The sequence below is a fragment of the Ammodytes marinus genome (genome assembly GCF_949987685.1).
Source record: "Ammodytes marinus genome assembly, chromosome: 16".
Taxonomy (NCBI): Eukaryota; Metazoa; Chordata; class Actinopteri; order Uranoscopiformes; family Ammodytidae; genus Ammodytes; species Ammodytes marinus.
The window spans coordinates 14690965-14712427 of NC_137220.1; the positions used below are offsets into that span (position 1 = coordinate 14690965).

The 21463-nt window shown below is 41.2% G+C and overlaps 1 protein-coding gene across 1 annotated transcript in view; it reads left to right on the top strand.

The window, feature by feature from the left end:
* Positions 1–6631: 6631 nt before the first annotated feature.
* Positions 6632–21463, top strand: part of cacna1aa (calcium channel, voltage-dependent, P/Q type, alpha 1A subunit, a) — a gene marked incomplete at both ends in the record, with an annotated part of 85352 nt that continues 70520 nt past the window's right edge. The window contains one exon of the mRNA XM_080044792.1: positions 6632–6948. Within this exon, the coding sequence (XP_079900918.1) occupies positions 6632–6948 (317 nt within the window). The remainder of the gene's footprint in view (positions 6949–21463) is intronic.

A 21463-nucleotide genomic window follows, 5' to 3' on the forward strand; every position in this document is an offset into this window, starting at 1 on the left:
TTTTGGGCCCTGGAAGGAGATGCATGAAATCTTGTAAATTCTCTAAAAAGTTGTGTATTTTTTGAACTGTCCATTGTAATTGCAATCAGTTATTGGGTGAAATCCTGATTCAGTAAAGTACTCTTTTGAGTGAAGCTTGCAAAGCTTGGAAACAAAGCAAGGAGGACCTTAGGACACACAGTTGGAGAAAGCAGAGAGTAAGTTGTTGACGTCACAAGTCTGCAGCGGTGAGGCGGCAGCCATCACTGCAGTTTCTTGATGATAACATACTTACCCTACCACAGCAAGTTCAGCTTATGTCCAGCCTCACCGGGATGAGGGCTCAATCCATGTTTCTTGAGCTGGCTGGGTTGGCAATTATTTACACTGGTGTCAATTATGTATTTGCATTATAATGTGCTCTATTCATTCGCCTTATGATCATATTTATATTAACATTAAAGCTTGTATCAATTTTGGTGCAGTGTGTGTGTGTGCCACAAACCATCTGGTACAGCCACTCTATGCTAGTTAAACCCAAATGAAATGTTAAAGTGAACTAGAAACAGCCTCTGACCCAGTTTTCGATGGCTGGACACTTGGATCTTCACCTACCCTAACTGGTGTTATATGATGATGTATGCCATGGCAATAGAAAATAGCATTTTTTGACACATGCTGTATCATGTCATTGACGGATATTTGGCGGTTATAATATTGTGTATGATGTGGACCAGTATTGCAGGGGTTTACATATATAAGTCTGCATTGGGTCTTCTTGAGGACTGGGTTCAGCAGGGGCGGAGTGTTCTACATGCATCCAGCCATTGAATTATTCAGCCTTATGAATCATTGAGTCGTGACACTCCTTTTTAGGCCCTCGGCTCGGAGCTCCAGCCTCACAGCTACCCCTCTATTTGAACATCTGACGGAGAAAGAAAAACAACAGAGAACAATCCAGACGCTTCTCAAACGCTATAGGCATAGAATTAATGTTTTTTAAAGCACCTCAGAAACTTGCAGTGATGGCCATGTTTCTACCATGTTAGTGATGTATTTAAAGGTGGAGTCAGCGATTCTGGAGAAACGCTTGTTGTCAAAATCAGTGAATATCTTCTCAAGATCCACTACCTGTCTGTATATGTGCACTGAAAACAATCTGGTGTTAATACATAGCCTAGGATCAGTGACCTGGTATGTGAATAAAGGGGGCCCACCGTAGATGGCAACTTGTCCGTTCACATAGCCTAGGCTGTGTATTAACACTGGATTTTTTTTTACGGATTTTGAGGGGTTTTTCACTAATTTTTACAAAAAAAGTTTTTATTTTTTTGCAATTCTCCAGAATAGCTGACTCCTCCTTTTTTTAAATGACCAAAATATAGGCATATCAAAGTCTCCACATACTTAAGCTTATAGGCTGGTAGCAAATCATTCTCAGCCCTGTTGCATTGGGTCATGCATTTGAACATAAGCTCTTTTTGACGTCATCATCGACAATGCAGCTGCTTTCTCCATCCAGGGTTGCTGGATCATTACCTTCATTGCACTGGCTTCATAGATCAGACTTGAGTGTAAAACATTATCACATTATAATTTTTTTAATTTTTTTGCCAATAGTCTCCTTACAATATACTATATTGAAAGCAGGATCATTGCCATATCATTTCTGTTTTGTTTTTATTTTATTGTGAAAGGACAGTAACAGTGGGAGAAAGGCATAGTGAAGAGTTAAGACATGGAAGTTGATGGATTCATAGTCCAAATGTCATGGTCGCAGATACCGACAGACCAAACATCTTGCTCCAACAATACCGTATGCTGAAAAACTATGATCAACTTGAACCCTTAACTTACTTGTGTATTCAAATGTGGATCTTTTTTTTCTTTAAAAAAAAAATACTCCTGTCTTTTATTTACACTCACTCACAAGAACACTGCTGTAAAGCAAAGACGGCCTATGTTGCATTATTTGTCTCAGCAAAATACAATAGATAGATAGATAGATAGATAGATAGATAGATAGATAGATAGATAGATAGGTACTTTATTGATCCTGAATGACATTTTTATGAAAATACATAGATATTATCACATATCTTAATTCCGTCTATGCAGACAGGGTGTGTGTTCTTGTGAGGTAACCATGTTTTATGCATGGCTGGCCTTGGAGCAGTTGCTTTTCGGTGCGTTTTGTGCTGGCTGTGCAGAATAACAGGTTTGGACAGAAGGCTGCTGCTCCTCAAAGCCTCCAGCTCTGAAGGGCAATAGATCATTTCACAGATCATCACAATCTATCACAAACACACATTTGTAAACACACAGACACAAGATTCACCGGTCTATAAAATACAAAAAACATTTATTAAAAATAAATAGGAGGAAAAAAAACACGTGATCACTGCATAGTGGATTACTTGAAGATTTTCGGCCTTTTGCATATTTTGTTCCAAACAGCTGAGATGACACGGTGTGAAACAATCCGCTGAAGTCTTCCCGTATTAACACACCTATTGCAAAATCGTTCATATGTCAATCAGACATGAAAAGAATAAGGCATCATTTTGTAAAGTGTTACCAATAGTATGCATGGAATATTTTGGTAACACTTTACAATAAGGGTACATTAATTAACTGTTTTAATGCTTAAAAAAGGCCTAATTAGCATGTACTAAGCATTACCTGTTAATAAATGCTTAGTACATGCTTAATAAACGTAAACTAAGCATTAACTAACTGTTTGCTTAGTTTATGCTTAACTAAGCATTAGTTAACAAAGCATTAACCAACCCATAATAATGCTTACTTAATGCTTAATAGGCATTAACTATGCATTCACTAACCATTAATATCATTAACTTTGTATTAACGAACAGTTAATTAATATACCCTTATTGTAAAGTGTTACCAATATTTGTAACAAGCAGCACACAGTCAACAACCTGTGCATGTCTTTGCAAACCATTTTTCCCTTATTTTACGTTTGTATCTTTTAAGGTTTTTGTGGAGTAAATTTTTCTTTTTTTAATCATCATTTATACTAATGCAAAAGGACACTCTCTCTATCGTAACCAGTGCCCCACCACATGCAGCATGCCCTTTTTTTATTCCATTCATTTATTTATTTGTGTGCCTCCCAGACAGCCACTGGTTGAACCAACATCAGTTATAGTGTAAAATACATTTAATCACAGTGTGAAATGGGATCTTATTTTATTAGCAGTTGGCTAAGCTCAGCAATACTTAAAAGTATGTATTGAGCCAATGGCTATCCATCCCATGTAGGTAAGGTTTAATAATGCAAAATGATCTATCTATCTATCTATCTATCTATCTATCTATCTATCTATCTATATCTATCTATCTATCTATCTATCTATCTATCTATCTATCTATCTATCTATCTATCTATCTATCTATCTATCTATCTATCTATCTATCTATCTATCTATCTATCTATCTATCTATCTATCTATCTATCTATCTATCTATCTATCTATCTATCTATCTATCTATCTATCTATCTATCTATCTATCTATCTATCTATCTATCTATCTATCTAATAATGTAATATTTGTGTTATTGATTTGTATTATTCTTCGGACTCAATGGGATATACCTGTATAAATAAAAAAATAAAAAATAAAAAAAATTATTGCATGCCCTTGTGGAAGGGTCAGTCCAGCTCTCGCGACCGGAAACCTCGCTTAAGTGGACACACAGAGCAAAACGATCCCCTTGACATACCGGATAGGTGTTTAAGGTCGTGCTCGTATCGATTCGCCATTATTTCGCACGTGCAAGGTTTCTCTCCAGATTCCATCTCTTCGGGAGGCTAATTCTCCCGGTCACCCTTAAATCTGATCATTTCCCATTCACAGAGGCTAGTATTTCTGGAGTCAATCAATTAGGTCGTTTAATAGATTAATAGAATGTTGTCCGGTGAGGTTGTGGGCTAGTACCAGCCGACCATCTCCTCTTCATCGGGGCTAAATGTTGCACCAGTAGGCCTACGGTATGGGCTATGTGTCATTTATTGAATAGCTTATGTGAGCACGCGCTCTATCTCAGCCATCTTTCTCCTCTCTCCATAACCAGATACATTATACAAGCATCCTGTACAATTTGGAATTACAATTGGTATTTAGACTAAGGTGGCAGCCCCATTTAAGGATTGCAGTTTCAAATGTGTTTCGCTGAAAGCATACCCGTTAAATGTGTTGCCTTCAAAATGACAAGTTTGGAATCTCGCATCTAGAATTAGGCTATACTGTCTGGACATTTCATCGTTAAATAAACATTGCAGTTCTTCACTTCACCATCGGCATGTTGCGACCGTTGCCCTTGTTTCCTCTGTGTTATGTCATTGGGAAATGTTTGCTGTGCTGCTTGGGCTCTAGCGCAAAGCATATGGTCGCACCTGAACAGGCACCGTCAGTGTTTTGGCTGAGCTATGAGAAAAGCCGCGAGGAGATGAGAGGAGAGGATCCTCGACTCAGTTTCGGAGAGGGAGGGAGGAGAGAGCTCTCTCTCTCTCTCTCTCTCTCTTCGTCCATTAATTTCCAAATGTCTGTTGCTAAGAATAGCCTCCCCCCATCCACCTTCCCTAACAAACACATAGCCTAGTCGTGCGCGCTCGCACTTTGACGTGCATTTTACTCTCCTCATGCGCCCGTGCGCGCGCAGTCATTGTCAGCTTGGGATGCAGCTCTGCATCTTTGCCCGAGCTGCATGATGCCAACACCCCGCCGCCTCTCCACAACTCACCACACACACAATCTGGCAAGCGTACTTAGTAAGTCTTAGTGAAATACACAATTAAAAGGAAATGACAGATAAAGTCACACCGTTGCCAATGTCGGCTATATGTGCCCGGGCCAACAGGCTATTTACGCATTATTTTAAATTAGATGGACGACGTGACAGGTCCAGTCTAACTGAGTGAGCACCTTAATCATTTAACAGGCAATAGAAGGTTCCTGTGCGCGTCTGGAAGTTAGACAAGCTGCGTGCGTCATGTGCTGCTGCTGCAGAACCCTTCAGGCTAACATTATAGTCCACACACACAACTGCTACACATCGATTTGGTGCGCGATGCGATTTTTAATTTTATTTTTTATTTATTGACAGGATCCGTTTTTCAATTTCAGAGAAATATAGCCCGTATTTCATTTGTGTCTCCATCCATTCAGCTATCCATCTATATCCCTGCGTCCGTCTGTCCCTCTCCTCCTCCCCCGGGGGGCCGCTGGATGGAGAGAAAGAGAGGGAGAGAGAGAGAGAGATACGGCCGTGAGGAGGAGCGCTCTACCCTAGGCTACTCCAAAGAGAGAGAGAGAGAGAGAGAGAGAGAGAGAGAGAGAGAGAGAGAGAGAGACGCGCTGCCAGGACATTTGGGCTTATCAGTGCGGACAAAGATAGACTTTTTTTCGGGGCGGGGATGGTGAGGGACTTTCTCGGCACTGCTGCTGCATCTTGAACGGCTAGAAAGCAAGACCATGAGAAGGTGTAAGACGGCAGAGAAGCGGCCGTCATACCCTTGCCTTTGACGACGCCGTCCGTGTGTGTGTCTCTCTGATCAGCTTGTGGATGGCCGCGCGCATGCAGGTGACGGAGATAAGATGATGCTTGCAACGATACGAGGATTCTACTGAATTGGAGGAAAACAAATCATTTAATCTACGGCTCTGTCGACAACAATGACACTGACATTTCAAAGGAAAACGGTATTTTTTTCTCTTCCTCCTTTTCTACTCTGGAGTCTGCACTCTGAAATAAGATGCGCTAATTGCTAACGAATGTCACAATTTTCCTGTTCTCGAGGCTTGTCAGAGCGCACTGGTGGTGAAAGAACTGTAAGGTGGCGAGAGAGGAGAGCCACATTATTGCCACACACTGTGCCAAACATTGCGGATGTTTCAAAAAATAAATAAATAATAGTAGCTTTTTTTCCAATGTCTTTTTAAGTCGTCGGCAACGCGAGCGTTTCCAAAAAATCAAGTGGAACGCCTTTGACGGGTGGTGAATTCATTTGAGATTTATTTTCGACAATCTAATGTATTGCGGCCTGTTTGATATACGAGGCGTTTACATTGTCATTACTTGCTGCCATGAGAGTGAAGACATAAATCGTCCACACAAGGTGCAAGGAGGCTGTGGTGCGCTGATCTGATACAGGCATGAACCACGGAGAGCATGCAACATTCACGTTGTTAACTCGCGCCAGTCTCCCCATGATTCCATGTTGGGGGCGAAATAAGCTGCTTCATACGGACATAATAAGAACCGACTACGACTGAGAGACACCCCCCCCCCCCCCCCTCGGCACTATACCCTACGGTGCAAACCAGTCAGCCGAAAGACCGCACATTTAATGTTCTCACACCCACAAATTGGCCCTTTGGCAGAGACGCACAGAGAAGAGACGTTGTACATGGGCGTCCGCTTCTGCTGCTAAAAACCAGCATCTAGCCTAAAACTGCTCGCCTGGTGCAGCTATTTCAGCACTAGTCTTTTTTTTTAAGTCAACCCCGTTTGTGCATAGGAAACGTTCTGATCCAGATGGGATGTAATGTTGTGTGGCCGCACAGCTGAGCATTGGTCTCCTTCTCCGCTGTTGCTTCGTGAAGATTGGCTTTCGGCGTCCACAGAATGGCGCGCTTCGAAAATGAGGCACCGGCCAGGTACGGCGGCGGGGGGCCCGGCGGAGGGGGCCCCGGCGGCCGCGGCGGGAGCAGGCAAGGAGGGCCCCACGGACACGGCCACGGCCATGGACACGGACACGGTCCACCTGGAGGACCCGGGGGCCAGCGGGTGTACAAGCAGTCTATGGCGCAGAGAGCCCGGACCATGGCCCTCTATAACCCCATCCCCGTGCGTCAGAACTGCTTCACCGTCAACCGCTCACTATTCATTTTCAGCGAGGATAACTTCGTCCGAAAATACGCCAAAAAGATCACCGAATGGCCATATCCTTTTATTTGACCAACTGGTATTGGTACAGTGAGTAAAAAGCTGTTGCTACTATACTGTAGACCTTGCTGCCCGAGGTTGAGGTAGGCCTCATTTTCAGAAAAAGAAGAAGCCTTATATCTTGTTGAATTGGTCACATCCCCCCCATTCTATGGGTTTAAGTATATAGTCCTAATGTCCTAATAGTCCTTTAAGTATATAGTCCTAATGACAAAAAGTGGTACAAGCAGATCCATACATACATCAGTGCCAGCCCATGTGAGGTAGCTGGCCACTGGAGGTGACTGGGGGAATGCTGGATATGTAATTTATAGTTAATTAAGAAGAGGGAGAGCGTGTACCAGCGCCCCCCTATTTATGAGGCTGTTGATCATCATCAATGACATTTGTGAGTAATTTCACGTCACAGTGGACACATTGAAGGTGCTTTATATACATTTTTCTTGTGGAAGGTGTGTGTGTGTGTGTGTCTGGTGGTGTTGGTAGTGGTGGTAGTAGTGGTTGGGGGGAAGGGGTGTCTAGGGGGCGCTGCTGGTTGCTGATGTCAGCATGTGCAGTTCAGGCCCAGCACCTAGCAGAGAGGGGAAGGGAGGGGAGGAAAGGTGTGGGAGAGATGAACATAAGCAGGTATTTGTGTGTGTGTGTGTGTGTGTGTGTGTGTGTGTGTGTGTGTGTGTGTGTGTGTGTGAGAGATTATGTCCTTCCAGTGACCACACTCAGCTCCCATATCAGCACGATGCAGGTGTCTTTCTAGATATGATGTGTGTGGTAGAGAGAGAGAGAGAGAGAGAGAGAGAGAGAGAGAGGGAGATAGAGCAGGTATGTTAGTGTGAGTATAGTTTAGCCTTTTAACTACCCCCCACCCCCCATTTTGAGTCTCCCCTTAATCAGACAAGATGCAGGTGTCACTGAATGAATGTGCCACCATTTTCAAACTGTGTGTGTATGTGTGTGTGTGTGTGTGTGTATGTGTGTGTTTATGTGTGTATACAACAAGTGTGACAGTGCTACACTTCCAGCACTTCCCCCGTGCATTTCCATCTTTTGTGAAAGCAGTTCATAGGCTATTGCATTCTGGGTGAGAAATGCCAAGTGATTTCCAGTATTTTATTATGTCTGTGTGGAAGAAAGTTTTCTGTGCTAGTGTTAATGACAAGAGGGGAAATTGGAGTAATGATTGTATTGATCCGTGCTGATGCTTGAGCCGTGACATAACTCCACACACTAATTGGACTGCTCCAGTGAAATGCAGGAGCTACTTGGAGTGGTTCTGAATCATGTCTACTCACTTTCTAAGTGACAGACAGTGTGAGTTAGTGTGTGTGGGAAAGAGAGAGAGAGAGAAAGTGAGTGCAGGAAAAAAATCTGATGTTATTAGATATTACCGAAGAGTAATTTGGTCATTCTAAAGCTCTCAAATTCCCATGTTGACTTTTCATTAAGCAGCACATTTGTTATAAATGAAACCAGTCATTAGGACATGTTTTCAAATGGTGCATATCATCTTACTTGTAAACTAAATGTTTTTAAAATGAGGATGCCATTTTGGACATTTTTGTCGGGATACATTTTATGCGTAAGGGTATCAACCTGTCATAATTAGGCTTTCCATTTGAACAATAATGCTGACAACTTGTTATTATACTTATGGTTAAAATACAGTACATGGAAACTTAATTGATGTCTGAGATGAAAAAGAAATAGAAAAAAAAGAATAGTTGGAACAATTTGCTATTATGCTATAATAACATTAATGCTAATAACAAAATGGAGTAAGAATAACTATACTGGAAAGAAAAATGCCAGTTACATACCGTCTCGATTTGATCCAGGGCATCCGGAATTCAAAGCAATCGGAAACATGTTTTGTATGGCAAATTGCAATAGCCCGTTTTTTTCAACAGACGTGTTGACATGGTGACATATCACATAAGGAAAAGCACTAGTGTAAATAATGATAATAATGCAGTTAATGGAACTGTAGGTTACTATCATTGTAAACATAAGCAGTATTAGTATCATGTGCTGCATTGTGTAATGCTGGGACATACATTTGCTAATGACAGTTGTTTTTGATTCAATAATGAGGTTTGTCTAATCTATAAAGGTCTGCCATATCCCGGATATTTGCGTTGTCTTCCTGGTACACAATTCCAAAAGTAACATAGTAATGTTTAATACAATAACATTAAAAAAAACAAGTTAGCATAAGCTGATTTAAGCACCGCAATGACTCATACCTTTGACAAGCTTACAATGTTGGATATTTGTTGAGTCCGTGTCAGGGTGTTGATTTAATTTATTGGTCATTTCTGAGGCTGTGCTTTGTGGTTGTTGGTGTTCATTGGATTGCAATAAATTGTTGGATGGACCTACAGCATGTTATCCCCCCTTCTCTGGGGAATACATTTACATTATGGATGTCCTATGGTGAGATCTATAGCTTGGTGGGCTATTGGGGACAATCTTGTGTACGTTTTTAGACAAAGATGATATCACTGTGGCTTAATGTTGGACACCTAACCAAGCTAATGAGGCTAGAAGAAGGAAACATTTTTAATTTTTTTTCGTAAGGAAATGTTATTTTTTACGGTTTTCATACCCTCCCTTCAATCGATAATCCAAAGAAAGAAAAAACACAGCGTCTTTAGAAACAGTTTCCAGTAACTGGAGTCCATTGAGGAAGTCCTCACTCTGCAGGAAGTGGTGTAGTGACAACGCCAGTATCGATCATAAGGTCATCTCAGGTAACTTCTCCAGACCCCACTGCACCTCTGTGGACTGTGTCAAAAGATGTTCAGTGTATCATCACTTGGTGTGCTTTTACGTAAACTGCTTCAATCCAAACCATCCAAATTGACAGCAAATGAATGCTCTGATATACTGTAGCTGGTGAAAAGAGATTTTAATTGATTATCATTGGCTATATTGATACGAATCAAAATCCTACTCTTTAGTCTATTTTTTTGTGTGCAAATGTAGTGCTTGAAGTGTGTGTCTTGAAGCATTGCCAGCGAATACACTTCAGAATGACACCAAGCAATATATCCTCTATGAAAGATGGCATCAATTGGTATACAGTGGCCATTTGGATATAAAAATATAAAAAATATATATACGTATATTATCGGTATATCCTCTAACATTGTTCTCATGTGATGCCTTTTAAAGTGCTGAATTGTAGGGCTTTGTATTGGCAGGGACTTCCCTATACAATACGCATAGCGACACATGGCTAACAAATATGATATATCACGATACCTTGCGATACAATGCATTTTGCGATATATTGCAATATTCCACATAGTTCAATGAAAATGTAAAACCAGAGCTGAAATACATTCACTTCATTTTTCATTTAACCTTTATTTATACTCAAGAGATCAATTGAGGGGTGACCCTCATTTGCAATGATGTTGAGTCAAACAATTGCAAAGCAAAAACAACAATACATACACAATATACAATGCAAATACATCAAATATATAACAACTGATAAAGAGAAATAAAACAATACACGTTGCTGTGTAAGATCTGGGCGGTCTTAAAACATCACATCAAGTAATAATGTTAATTAATCGTTAACCTTTAGTCAAATTCAAAATCCTGCAATTCGAGTATGTACTGTGCCATCTACATGAGCAGAGGTTTTAGTTCACAACCTTTCTAAAAACCGGAATAATATTTCTCTAAACTATTGATACTGAAGCTGACGATATGATAAAGATATCACGAAAATAAATATCACAATATATTGCTGTATCAATATTTAAGCACAGCCCTACTGAATAGTGAGCACTGCATTTGAACCTCAATCCTTTTCCAAAAAACTTCTTACAACACAGTTCTGCAGTAGCAACCCTATCCCACAGTTTCTGTGTCACCATGTTACTAGGTGATGATTTGCCAGTTGATTTGTAGGATTGAACTGACTGATGTTTCACTGAATGGAGATTGGAATAGCTTTTTTGATTCACCACATCTACAAGTCTCAGTGGATTCACTATTCAGCAGCATTATGACCTACGGCTGTATTTAGTTGTGAGCTGACTCTGGACCCATGGGAGTAGGCTACCATATAAATAACTATTCGCTGCATTTAGATACACTGAGTATAGTATAGACATATATTTGCTTGTTTGATTGGAATTAGCAATGAAGAAGTCAGGCAAGTTACGGAGCCATTTTCATTTTAGAAACGTTCGGTAGACAAATAGTGCCCAGAGTTGATAGCAGCGTTAATCTTTCTCACTGAGAATGGTAAACATACTCAGCTTTAGGCACACAGAGAAACGTTTTTGTTTACAATCCGATCTCATGTACTTTACATTTACAGAAATAATACCAACCTAATTACATGTTTAGAAATGTTTCTCTCTATGTGTTTAAAACCTATGAAAAGTTATTTTCTTTACTGAAACTTTAAAAATCTTTTTTTTTTCGCGATGGTCACAATCAATTTATAGTTTTGTTTTTCACTTCTTTCCAACAAAAAAGCACGGGGGAAGGTAGATTTGCATTTCTACAAAAATGCAGAGAATAAGCTTAACCTTATTGATATGATACAGCTTTTAGCTAATAAATAAGGCACCACTTCAAAAACTCACCTTCAAACCTCAGTCAGTATGTCTCTCTTAAGTTGATCAGATGGACCTGAGAAGTTGACCCCATTCTGACAACTTTATTCTCAACTGGTCTACCTTTTATATGTTTCGACTATTTCCTCAAATGCAAAAAAAGGAAAAAGAAATAACTTGCTCCTCTGATTTTTTTTTCCTTAATGTACCCACACTAGTCCTTCGGCGCTGTAGCGCTGCAAATACGAGGTCACCCCTCCTGTAGTATAACTGGGAAAAGCAGCAAATACAGGCACTTTCATCAGTCGGGCATATGCTCAATCACCATTGTTTTAAATCACTATTTCATAGATAGGAACCTAACAGACAGTTGACTATACAGTATACAAATCTTATGGAGTAGGCTATAACTTTAAAGCAACACCCAGTCAGCAACGCTTCACTTAAAACACACCTTGGAGCTAAGCTTATATCTCCAAGTGTACATCTGAGTTGAGTCAAATACAATCATGCTAAATGCTAAACTGTATGCTTTGGAATAGCCTTCTAATCACAGTATGTTTTCCATCAGATCGTTGATCATATACTTAATCACCTGCTGAGATTACGTACATACCAACGTACAGTATTATGAATTTGTCCTTTTGGACTCTGTAACACTATTTCAGTGTATACCATGAATCTCATTTGACCGTGCTCATAAATAAGATGTTCCATACTGGGGGGAAATTGAAACTAAATGGTTCATCCCATAGGGACTGTAGAAACGAAAACCACATTGCAGTCCTACTGACCTTTGATCCTCAATGCCCGTTTGACCTTCAAATGCATATCAGGTTTCATACATTGTGTGAATGTACCAAATGTGGTCCAGTGCATTCTATTAAGTGTCAGCTAAGATCATAGTATGTACCCCTTCAGGACACTCATTTTAGCACCCGTGAGCATGTTTATAAACACGCAAACATAAACAAACACACCTGCACACATATTCACCACCACACACATATAGTACTCTCTCTCACACACACACACACACACACCATATGGTGCTGCCTGCGTCATCAGCGTACGCTTATGTGTTTTTTTCCCCTGCTGTTGTAAAAGGAGAGGAAGTCAATAAATGTTTTCGCTATCTATAGCAACAATGAACCCAATATGAAACATAATACAAGTCATTTGTTTTCTTAATTAATGACCCTTTCAAAATGATAGTGTAAAAGGGGAAATACTCTGCAGAAGACCACGTTTTCAGTGTTAATCGAGCCAAATCTATGAGGCGCTGCCATTTAGCTAGTTTGTGAGATTTGTATTCATGTACTACTGTCGTTTGTGTGCTTGTGAGTTAGTAATAGCTCCCAAATCACCTACCGGTAGTTCTGTATCTTATCTTATAATGACCCAGAATCAATAAGAGATCGAATGACTTTTTAAGACGGTCCAGTTTTCTATCTCTGTGCTCAGCTGTTTCACTGAACAGTTGCTGACAAATGCACATTGGTGTGATGTAGTCGTATGTACGTGTCATTCCCTGATCGTGTCAACAGACTGCAAAGAGGACCAACTCTATAACATATTTTAGGTTTGTGACTGTGTCTGAATCAGCAGCACACACACACACGCGCATATATTTCTGTGTACCAGCAGGCCCCCCTATGGAGAATTGTCAGGTCTCTCACCTCCTGTTTGACCACGTGAGCTGGGTCCACACACACACACACACACACAACACACACACACACACACACACACACACACACACACACACACACACACACACACACACACACACACACACACACACACACACACACACACACACACACACACACACACACACACACACACACACACACACAGAGCTAGGGTATATAGAGGTGATTAAGAGAGACAGAGAGAGAGAGAGAGAGAGAGAGAGAGAGAGAGAGAAAGTGGGACATACCAAGGAAGAGAGAGGGGGAGAGAGGGACCTGGGTGCTTTTGGGTGGATATGGAGAGTCAGTGATCTACATTCACTGCAGAATCTAAATTATTTATTGGCCTTTCTCCAGCTTGCAACTGTCAGCTGATAACTATACACAGACTTAACATCAGCCGATTTTCTTTTAGTGTGTGTGTGTGTGTGTGTGTGTGTGTGCGTTGCATGCACATGATTTTTGTGTTTAGTCATGTGTGCATATTCGTTGATTTCATTTGTCATCCTTGTGCTGCCTATTTTGTATGTGGGCTGCGCATTTTTAATCGTAAGACAATTGTGATCTCGATTCATATATCTTGGCAATCTCATTTCTAAATGATGACCGTTCTCTTGCTCATATTCCCCTATGCATTGAAGTCCCGCTGAATGTTCACTTCTGTCCTTCAAAACAATCCCAGCTACTATACAAATAACAATTAGCTATGCAATGTAAAACAAAACTAACTAGTAATGTATCATTCACACAGACAACTCAATAGATGTTGTCACTTGCCAGCATTCTTCCTTGAAGCCCCAAGATGTCTGTTCTTAACCAAGGAGCTTAAAATATACTGGTTAGTTATCTAAACGGACTGGGTGCTAGGTTTTATATGTGTTCTAAAGCTGTTACTTTACATTCTATGTTGATAAGTGTCAGTAATAGGAGTTTTTTTGATTTTTTTTTTGCATTTTTATGCTTTATTGACAGTGTAGAGACAGAGTTGAAATGGGGCAGAGAGGGGAGTGACATGCAGAGAACGACCGCGGGCTGGAATCAAACCCGGGTCCACTGCTGGCCGAAGCCCATGGGGGGGACGCCCTACCAACTGAGCTAAGGGCGCCCCGTGTCAGTAAATGTGTTTGTAAAAAAAAAGACTTATGAGATAGTCATGATATCAATTCTTGAAGAGAAAAACTGTGATTCACATTAAAGTGAGAATCGTGCAGAATTGTGCAGCCTGTGTGTGTGTGTGTGTGTGTTACTTGTATTTGTATGTTGCCACAATGTGAAAGGAAGGGAAAAAGTGTTTTATTTGTGTTAGTTTTTTTTAGATATTTGATAAGGTACAGATGTTAAATGCAGTAAGTGAAGGCCTGTTTTGTGTGTCTGTAATAATGTGCTCAGTGGTGTTAAGGCAAGATTTCTTGGAGGAGGAAAAAAGGAAAGAGAACAATGAAAGAGAGAAAAGAGATGAGGTAACAACAATCAGTTCTTGCTCTGTTACTTGTATGCAGCTGAAGGAGAGAGACAGAACAGAGAGAGATGGACTATTGAGTGACAGACGTAGAGAAAGCAGGGAGTGAGACAGAGACATTATAGAGAGGGCTAGACTAATGAGGAACAATGGAGAGAGAGAGAGAGAGAGAGAGAGAGAGAGAGTGAGAGAGAGAGAGAATCAAACTGCCTCTCTGCATATAAATCATTTAACCCAAAGTGGTAGAGAGACAAAACACTAAGGGTTGGTCCGCGCTACACTGCAGCCAGGACACACATGAACTTGTGTTTGTCACTTAGAAAGACATTGCATTAACTTAGATTCCTTAGACACTTAACCTACAGCTACACATCTAACCTTAACCGTAGCCCCTTATCTTAAAAGTGGAGTCAGCGATCCAGGAGAATGCTTGTTGTCGAAATGATCCGATACCTGTCCGTACATACGCTGAAAACAATCCAGTGTTGATACACAGCCTAGGCTCCTTTAAATGGGCATTTTGCTAGCTATGGTGGGCCAACTTTCTTTACATTTCCTTTTTTTTATATTTCCGTTTACAGAGTCTAGGATGTGTATTAAAATCAGATGGACAGGTAGAGGATTGTGATAGGGCATTCACTGATTTTGACAATAAGGGATTTGGACAACAAGCGTTCTCCAGAATCACCCACTCCATCTCTGACCAAAGTTACATTCACATAATGTAATGGTTTGAATGGGAGGTGTGTGAGTGTCCATAATATGACTGAACACATGTTTTCTTTTAACAACCAATTCAAAAACACACTCAAAAACACATTCTTCCAAAACACAAACACACCGTTTTTTCCTCTCTCTCTCTCTCCCCCTCCTCTCCCTTTATTTAGCCTCTCTTTGACTGATAGGAGGTGAAGTTTTGTCATCTCTGCTAACGTTTCACTACCTGGGCTTTTTCTCTTTCACTCAAACCCCATCCATCATTCTCTCTATATTTCTCTGTCTTCCCAGACACGGCTCTTCCACTCGCATTCCTCCACTGCATCTTGTCCTGCCTCTGTAATTGTCCACTTCCACTTCATTGAAGCTAGAATGTAAAGGAAGTGTTGGGGATATTTTGCACAACATCCTGACAGCTACACGTCTTGTTTAGTTTACTTTGCCCATAATTGTTGTTGGCAATAACAAGGGCATATGTGTGTGTGTGTGTGTGTGTGTGTGTGTGTGTGTGTGTGTGTGTGCCGCCCTCTGGGCTCAATCTGCCTGCCTCATGTCTTTGACTGTCTGGTAATACATTTGCGAATTGATCTGAGTCCCTACGGGCAGATTTGGCACTGGCGCTTGCATGCATGCACGCACACATACACATACCAAACATATGCACACACTTCATGCATATTGTTAAAGACAAAATTGAGGTTATAAGAAAGTGTCAACTTTTTGTTCTTCTCCAAAATACAGTTTGTACATGTAAGATGGTCTTCATTATGTATGTATTTTTCTAGTGTTAACTTTCATTCATTTAAAAGCATAACTTCTTCTTCAAACCAAGCACATACAATTCCCACTTTCTGCTTCAATAATCTATCCTCCTGACATATCTTTGTGATGGTCTGGGTGTGGGTGTTTGTATGTGTTGTGTGTGTGTGTGTGTGTGTGTGTGTGTGTGTGTGTGTGTGTGTGTGTGTGTGTGTGTGTGTGTGTGTGTGTGTGTGTGTGTGTGTGTGTGTGCGTGCGTGCGTGCGTGCGTGCGTGCGTGCGTGCGTGCGTGCGTGCGTGCGTGCGTGCGTGCGTGCGTGCGTGCGTGCGTGCGTGCGTGCGTGCGTGCGTGCGTGCGTGCGTGCGTGCGTGTGTGTGTGAAATATATCAGTCTGTCCTCCCACATTGTTCTTACATAGAGGCGGAGGAACACTGAGGTCGTTCAAGGTAGTGAGGAGGAATCTACATCTAAATATCCCCCCCTCTCTCTCTCTCTCTCTCTCTCTCTCTCTCTCCTTCTCTCTCTCTCTCTCTGTTTCTGTTTCCTTCTGTTTTGGCCATGTTATTCTATTTCTTCCTATTGATATTTTCTTCACATTTCTTTAAAACTTCAGTGAAAGTAATAAGAAAAATATGCTCTTACCCTTCAGACCATTCGCATCACAATATAAAACTGTTTGAGTCCAATATTTCCTTTTACTAAATATTATAACCCGTCTGCATACAGGATTTCAATTAATGTACTATCTGAAATTAAATCAACACAATACACTTTTGAAATGATATAGTAAACTAAAAAAAGATATGAAGCATACTTAGTTTACTTTGGAGAACACAATTGGGAATTTCTTTCTTTTTTTGGCCAAAATAAGATTTGTAGTTTCTAACAGGTTTTAATACATCTTTGAAATGAATTACGTTAGAAACTTACAGTCATTAAAAGGAGGCAGGTATGTACATTTCTTTAATACGCAGTTTTTATTGTTGATCACTGGCAAGCAGGGAAGTCTCTTTAGACCGTATAACATCCACAGAGCACTGACATTCTATTGGCTTATCATAGGTTTTATGGCTAACATGTTGCCAAATAATTAAAATATAAATGTCTTAAGCGCCTGGAAGTGCAATGCAATGCTGGGGAGGAACAACTCACAGCAGAAGAAAATGACAAGCTACACAGTTCTCAGATTGTAAATTGATGCTCTAAAATCGGACAAATGTACTGTGCTATAGCTGTTCTTTGATATATTGCAGATGGGTGCCCTTGTAACATATATGGCAATTGAGAAATGGATACAAAATCAATATGGAAACATGCTGCTGTGCTGTGTAGCAACTAGGCCATGCATCACAATAGAAATATTCATACCTAGGACCCTGCACACACAAACTCATGCTATTTTCAAATGCTATTAAGTCAAAGTCCATTACCGTCGTTATGTCCCCTTGCATTGCTTGAAAATGACTTCTACAGGAACCTGACAGGCAATTATTATGATGGCACGATTTGCTCATTGACATGATGGCAACAGCTGTATGCATATAGGCCTATATGTCTTCATCAGTGTTTACTGTTTGAAAACTGAATAGAAGATTATATTTAAAGAAAACATTTTTTTTGTTTATCTTGCTCTCTTTTCCCTCTGCATTTCGCTCCTCCCCCTTTTCTCCTGGCTGTGCATTCTAGCTCCGTTGAATAATTCAGTTTCAGTTGCAGGCTAGTTTGTGCTAGTTGTGTGTCTTAGACAATGCGTGTGCGCTCGCGTACAGTATGTGTAGGTGTTTGTGTGGTGATGGTGGAGGGAGGCCAGTGAGTGACGTGAAGCCAAGCTATTTTGGGAATTCAGATTCGGATACGTGAAGAGAGAGAGAAAAATATAGAGAGAGCCAGAGATTGTGTTGTGTGTTTGTGTGTGTGTGTGTGTGTGTGTGTGTGTGTGTGTGTGTGTGTGAAGGATTGATTTTTCAGGGCTTCGTTCTTTAGTTGTGTGCTGCGGATGTTCCTAGACAAACCCTGCTGAAAAGCTGCACTGTATACCTGGCACACACACACACACACACACACACGCACATGCACACACACACACACAGGCACACAGATACACCATCGTCAGCATCTTGTACAGAGTGACACGTCGGCGAGATGAGGGTGCAGGCAGTGGCAGGGGTGAGATAGCGAAACAACATACGGCATATGGAATAAACAGGCAGGGGGAGTGTGTATGTGGGGGGCTACACACACTGGTTTGACGCTAAATCAGACTGAGGGAGGCCAAGCGGTGCTAAACTGGCCTTTGGGCATTGCCGTTTCTTTGGCAACACAGTCAAACACATGGTGCCAAAGTGGGATAAACTTAGAATCATTGAATGTGTTTGCGCTATAAGGGAGACAGACATGTGTTTTGCGTTTGGTTTCATCATGTCAGACTGTGTTTTGATCCCAGTTGTTGCCCTGATCACCTGTTTTGTGAAGACCATGCTCATGGTGTGGTGCCAAGTGAGTGTAGCCTGTAGGAAAATGCATTCAAAAATTAAATTACTGCATTTTATAAAGGCTTTATACAATTTTATATATGGCTGTTTTGAAAGTAAAAAAAATTACAAAACGACATATATCAATTCATACTTTACAAAAATAAAATGTTGCTTAATGTGAAAATGCAAGGGTAAAAAATCTAAAAGATTAGACACTCAAGCCGCGATTGGTATCAGATTGTGTTCAAAGTGTACAGTATGATGCATGCAGGAATAAAATGAAGCGTGACAGCTGTGTCCCTTATCTTCCATGGCTGCTGATCATCCAAATAATTAAATAGATTTCAACCACAGTGCTTAATCACATACATTTTTTTTTTATCAAATCAGGGCTTCTGAGTGGAAAAGTGACAAGAAAATGAGGTAGCCATTTTAGCTGACGTGCCAAAGCCTTGCTGCATAATGTAACAGGACAGAGAAAAAGAGAGAACGAAAGAATATGAATGGGGGGGTTGAGGGATATATTTAGAAAAATAAATGACTCTTTTCGTTAAATTTTTGAAATATGGGTGATGATGATAATAACATTTCTCCCATTGTTGAGCCCTTATTCAAACACATATTTCAAGTAAATGTATTACAATTCACGAAAAAAAAATATATTGTGGTTTTATCAAAAATGGACTGTGTGGAGACTGTGAATGTCAAAAGTGAGAGAGGCGGCTGCCTATATCCTATCAAGCTTGGTTTTATTAATAAGGAGGCCTGGCACCTTCCCAAAGGGTGGCAGCTGGTCCAGACTCCATGGGCAGACAACTGTAGTGTAGTGAGGTCAATATAGTGTTGGTATATGTGTGTACAGTACATGTACATGACAATATGGCACGGGAATGGATCGGGTAGAGAGAAATGGAGAGATAGGCTGGACAGTGTTGAGGCTATTAATTGAGGGTTGTTCGGTTGCGGTTGTGTGTGTGTGTGTGTGTGTGTGTATGTCTGCATATGTGTATGTGAATGATGCATGTTTGTGTTAGGATGTCTCGATGTTGGCATCCTATTATGAAAAGAATATCTATAAAAAAACATTTAATTTGGCCCATACGCTCACGTTGTGTTGGAGGATATATCTAATGTACTGTATCAATGTAAGGAAGTGTTGCAGCAGCAAGGATTTATACAGTAAGGTGTGTCTGTTTCACTCATACATACATTCATACTGTATGTGACAGTATGATGTATAGTCTCCTACCCACCTTCTTCTTTCTTTCGTTCCCCCTCCCTTTATATGTGCGTGTGTGTGTGTGTGTGTGTGTGTGTGTGTGTGTGTGCGTTCTGCTGCCACTAACCTACTTTCCACGGAGCGCTCAGCAGGAGAAAATACCGCAATACTCTCGCACCCCTCTTGTCATTCTCTGGGTTTATCCCTCATTCAGCACTCCTATGCTCTAGCCTTCTCTCTCTTCCTTCACCGTTGCATCCTCCTCCTCTCCCTATTCTCTCTCTCTCTCTCTCTCTCTCTCTCTCTCTCTCTCTCTCTCTCTCTTTCATTCCTAGCCACTGACTCTTTTCAATCATGTCTGTGCCCACAGGATAGTTACTTCCTTTCTTTCTTTCTCTCCCCTCTCTCTCTCTCTCTCTTTCATTTTGCCTCTCCATATATTTGCCTGCATTCCTTCCGTTTTTTTTATTTTTTTTATATCCTCATCCCCTCTCACACACTCTGTCTCTAGCCGTCTGTGTCCATGGTGCATTTCTGATGCGGCATCCCGTTCCATATTGAATGAATGGAGATGGTGCGCTGGAGATAGGGATGATTGATGGGCGGACTTTGTGAGAGAAAGAAGGGCAGACTGAGAAAGGATGCAGGACAATGAGAGAGACAGAGAGGGAGAGAGAGAGAAACAGGTGGAGGGGGAAAAAGAGAGAGAGACAGAGAGAGAGAGAGCATGTAAGATGGATTGCGTTGGTGAAGCAAAGAGGAAAAGGCAAAAGAGACAGAACAGGGGAGGCAGGTAGAAAGAGAGAGAAATATATCAGTGGGAAACAGGCAGGGGCTTTGCTGAGAAGGCAGGAGAGAGAGTGAGTGAGAGAGAGAGCACAGCACGAAGACTGTATGGACTATGGAGCAGTATGGACAAGGTTAGCAAAAGGCCGTGTGTGTGTGTGTGTGTGTGTGCGTCATTTGGCTCCGGTGATGTACTTTGAAGGCCTCACTTTCCTTTTCCTTGGCGAGACATCTATGTCTACGACCTACTGCCGTCCCCTTTAAGGCACACACAAACACACACATACCCACACACACACACACAAACACACACACACACATGATAAAAAGCAAGCATATGCAGAACCATGGAAAGAGCGAGAAACACATGGAGAGGCAAGAGAGAGGGGGGAGGCTGAGGACAAAGAAAACATTAGAAAGAAGAAGGGCGAGAGAATGGCGGAAGAGAGAGCGAAATATTCTCCTCCGTAGCTCCTCTCTTTAATTTTCTCTCTCCTTTGCCCCCAATTCTTCCGATGCTTTTAACTCCATCATGTTGCTATATATAGCCATTGAGCAAGGAGGAAGAGGAGATTCATTATTGAAAGGTTTATGGCAGAGTGTGAGTCATTTATTCATATTCTGAATGTGTGTGTGTGTGTGTGTGTGTGTGTGTGTGTGTGTGTGTGTGTGTGTGTGTGTGTGTGTGTGTGTGTGTGCGTGTGTGCGTGTGTGTGTGTTGTGCAGGGAGCATCTTTAAGGATACCTGTGCTTCTGTGAATATTTCTCGCAGGTATAGCCACACACATACACTGCCAGTGTAAAGAGGGAGCAACACACATTCGT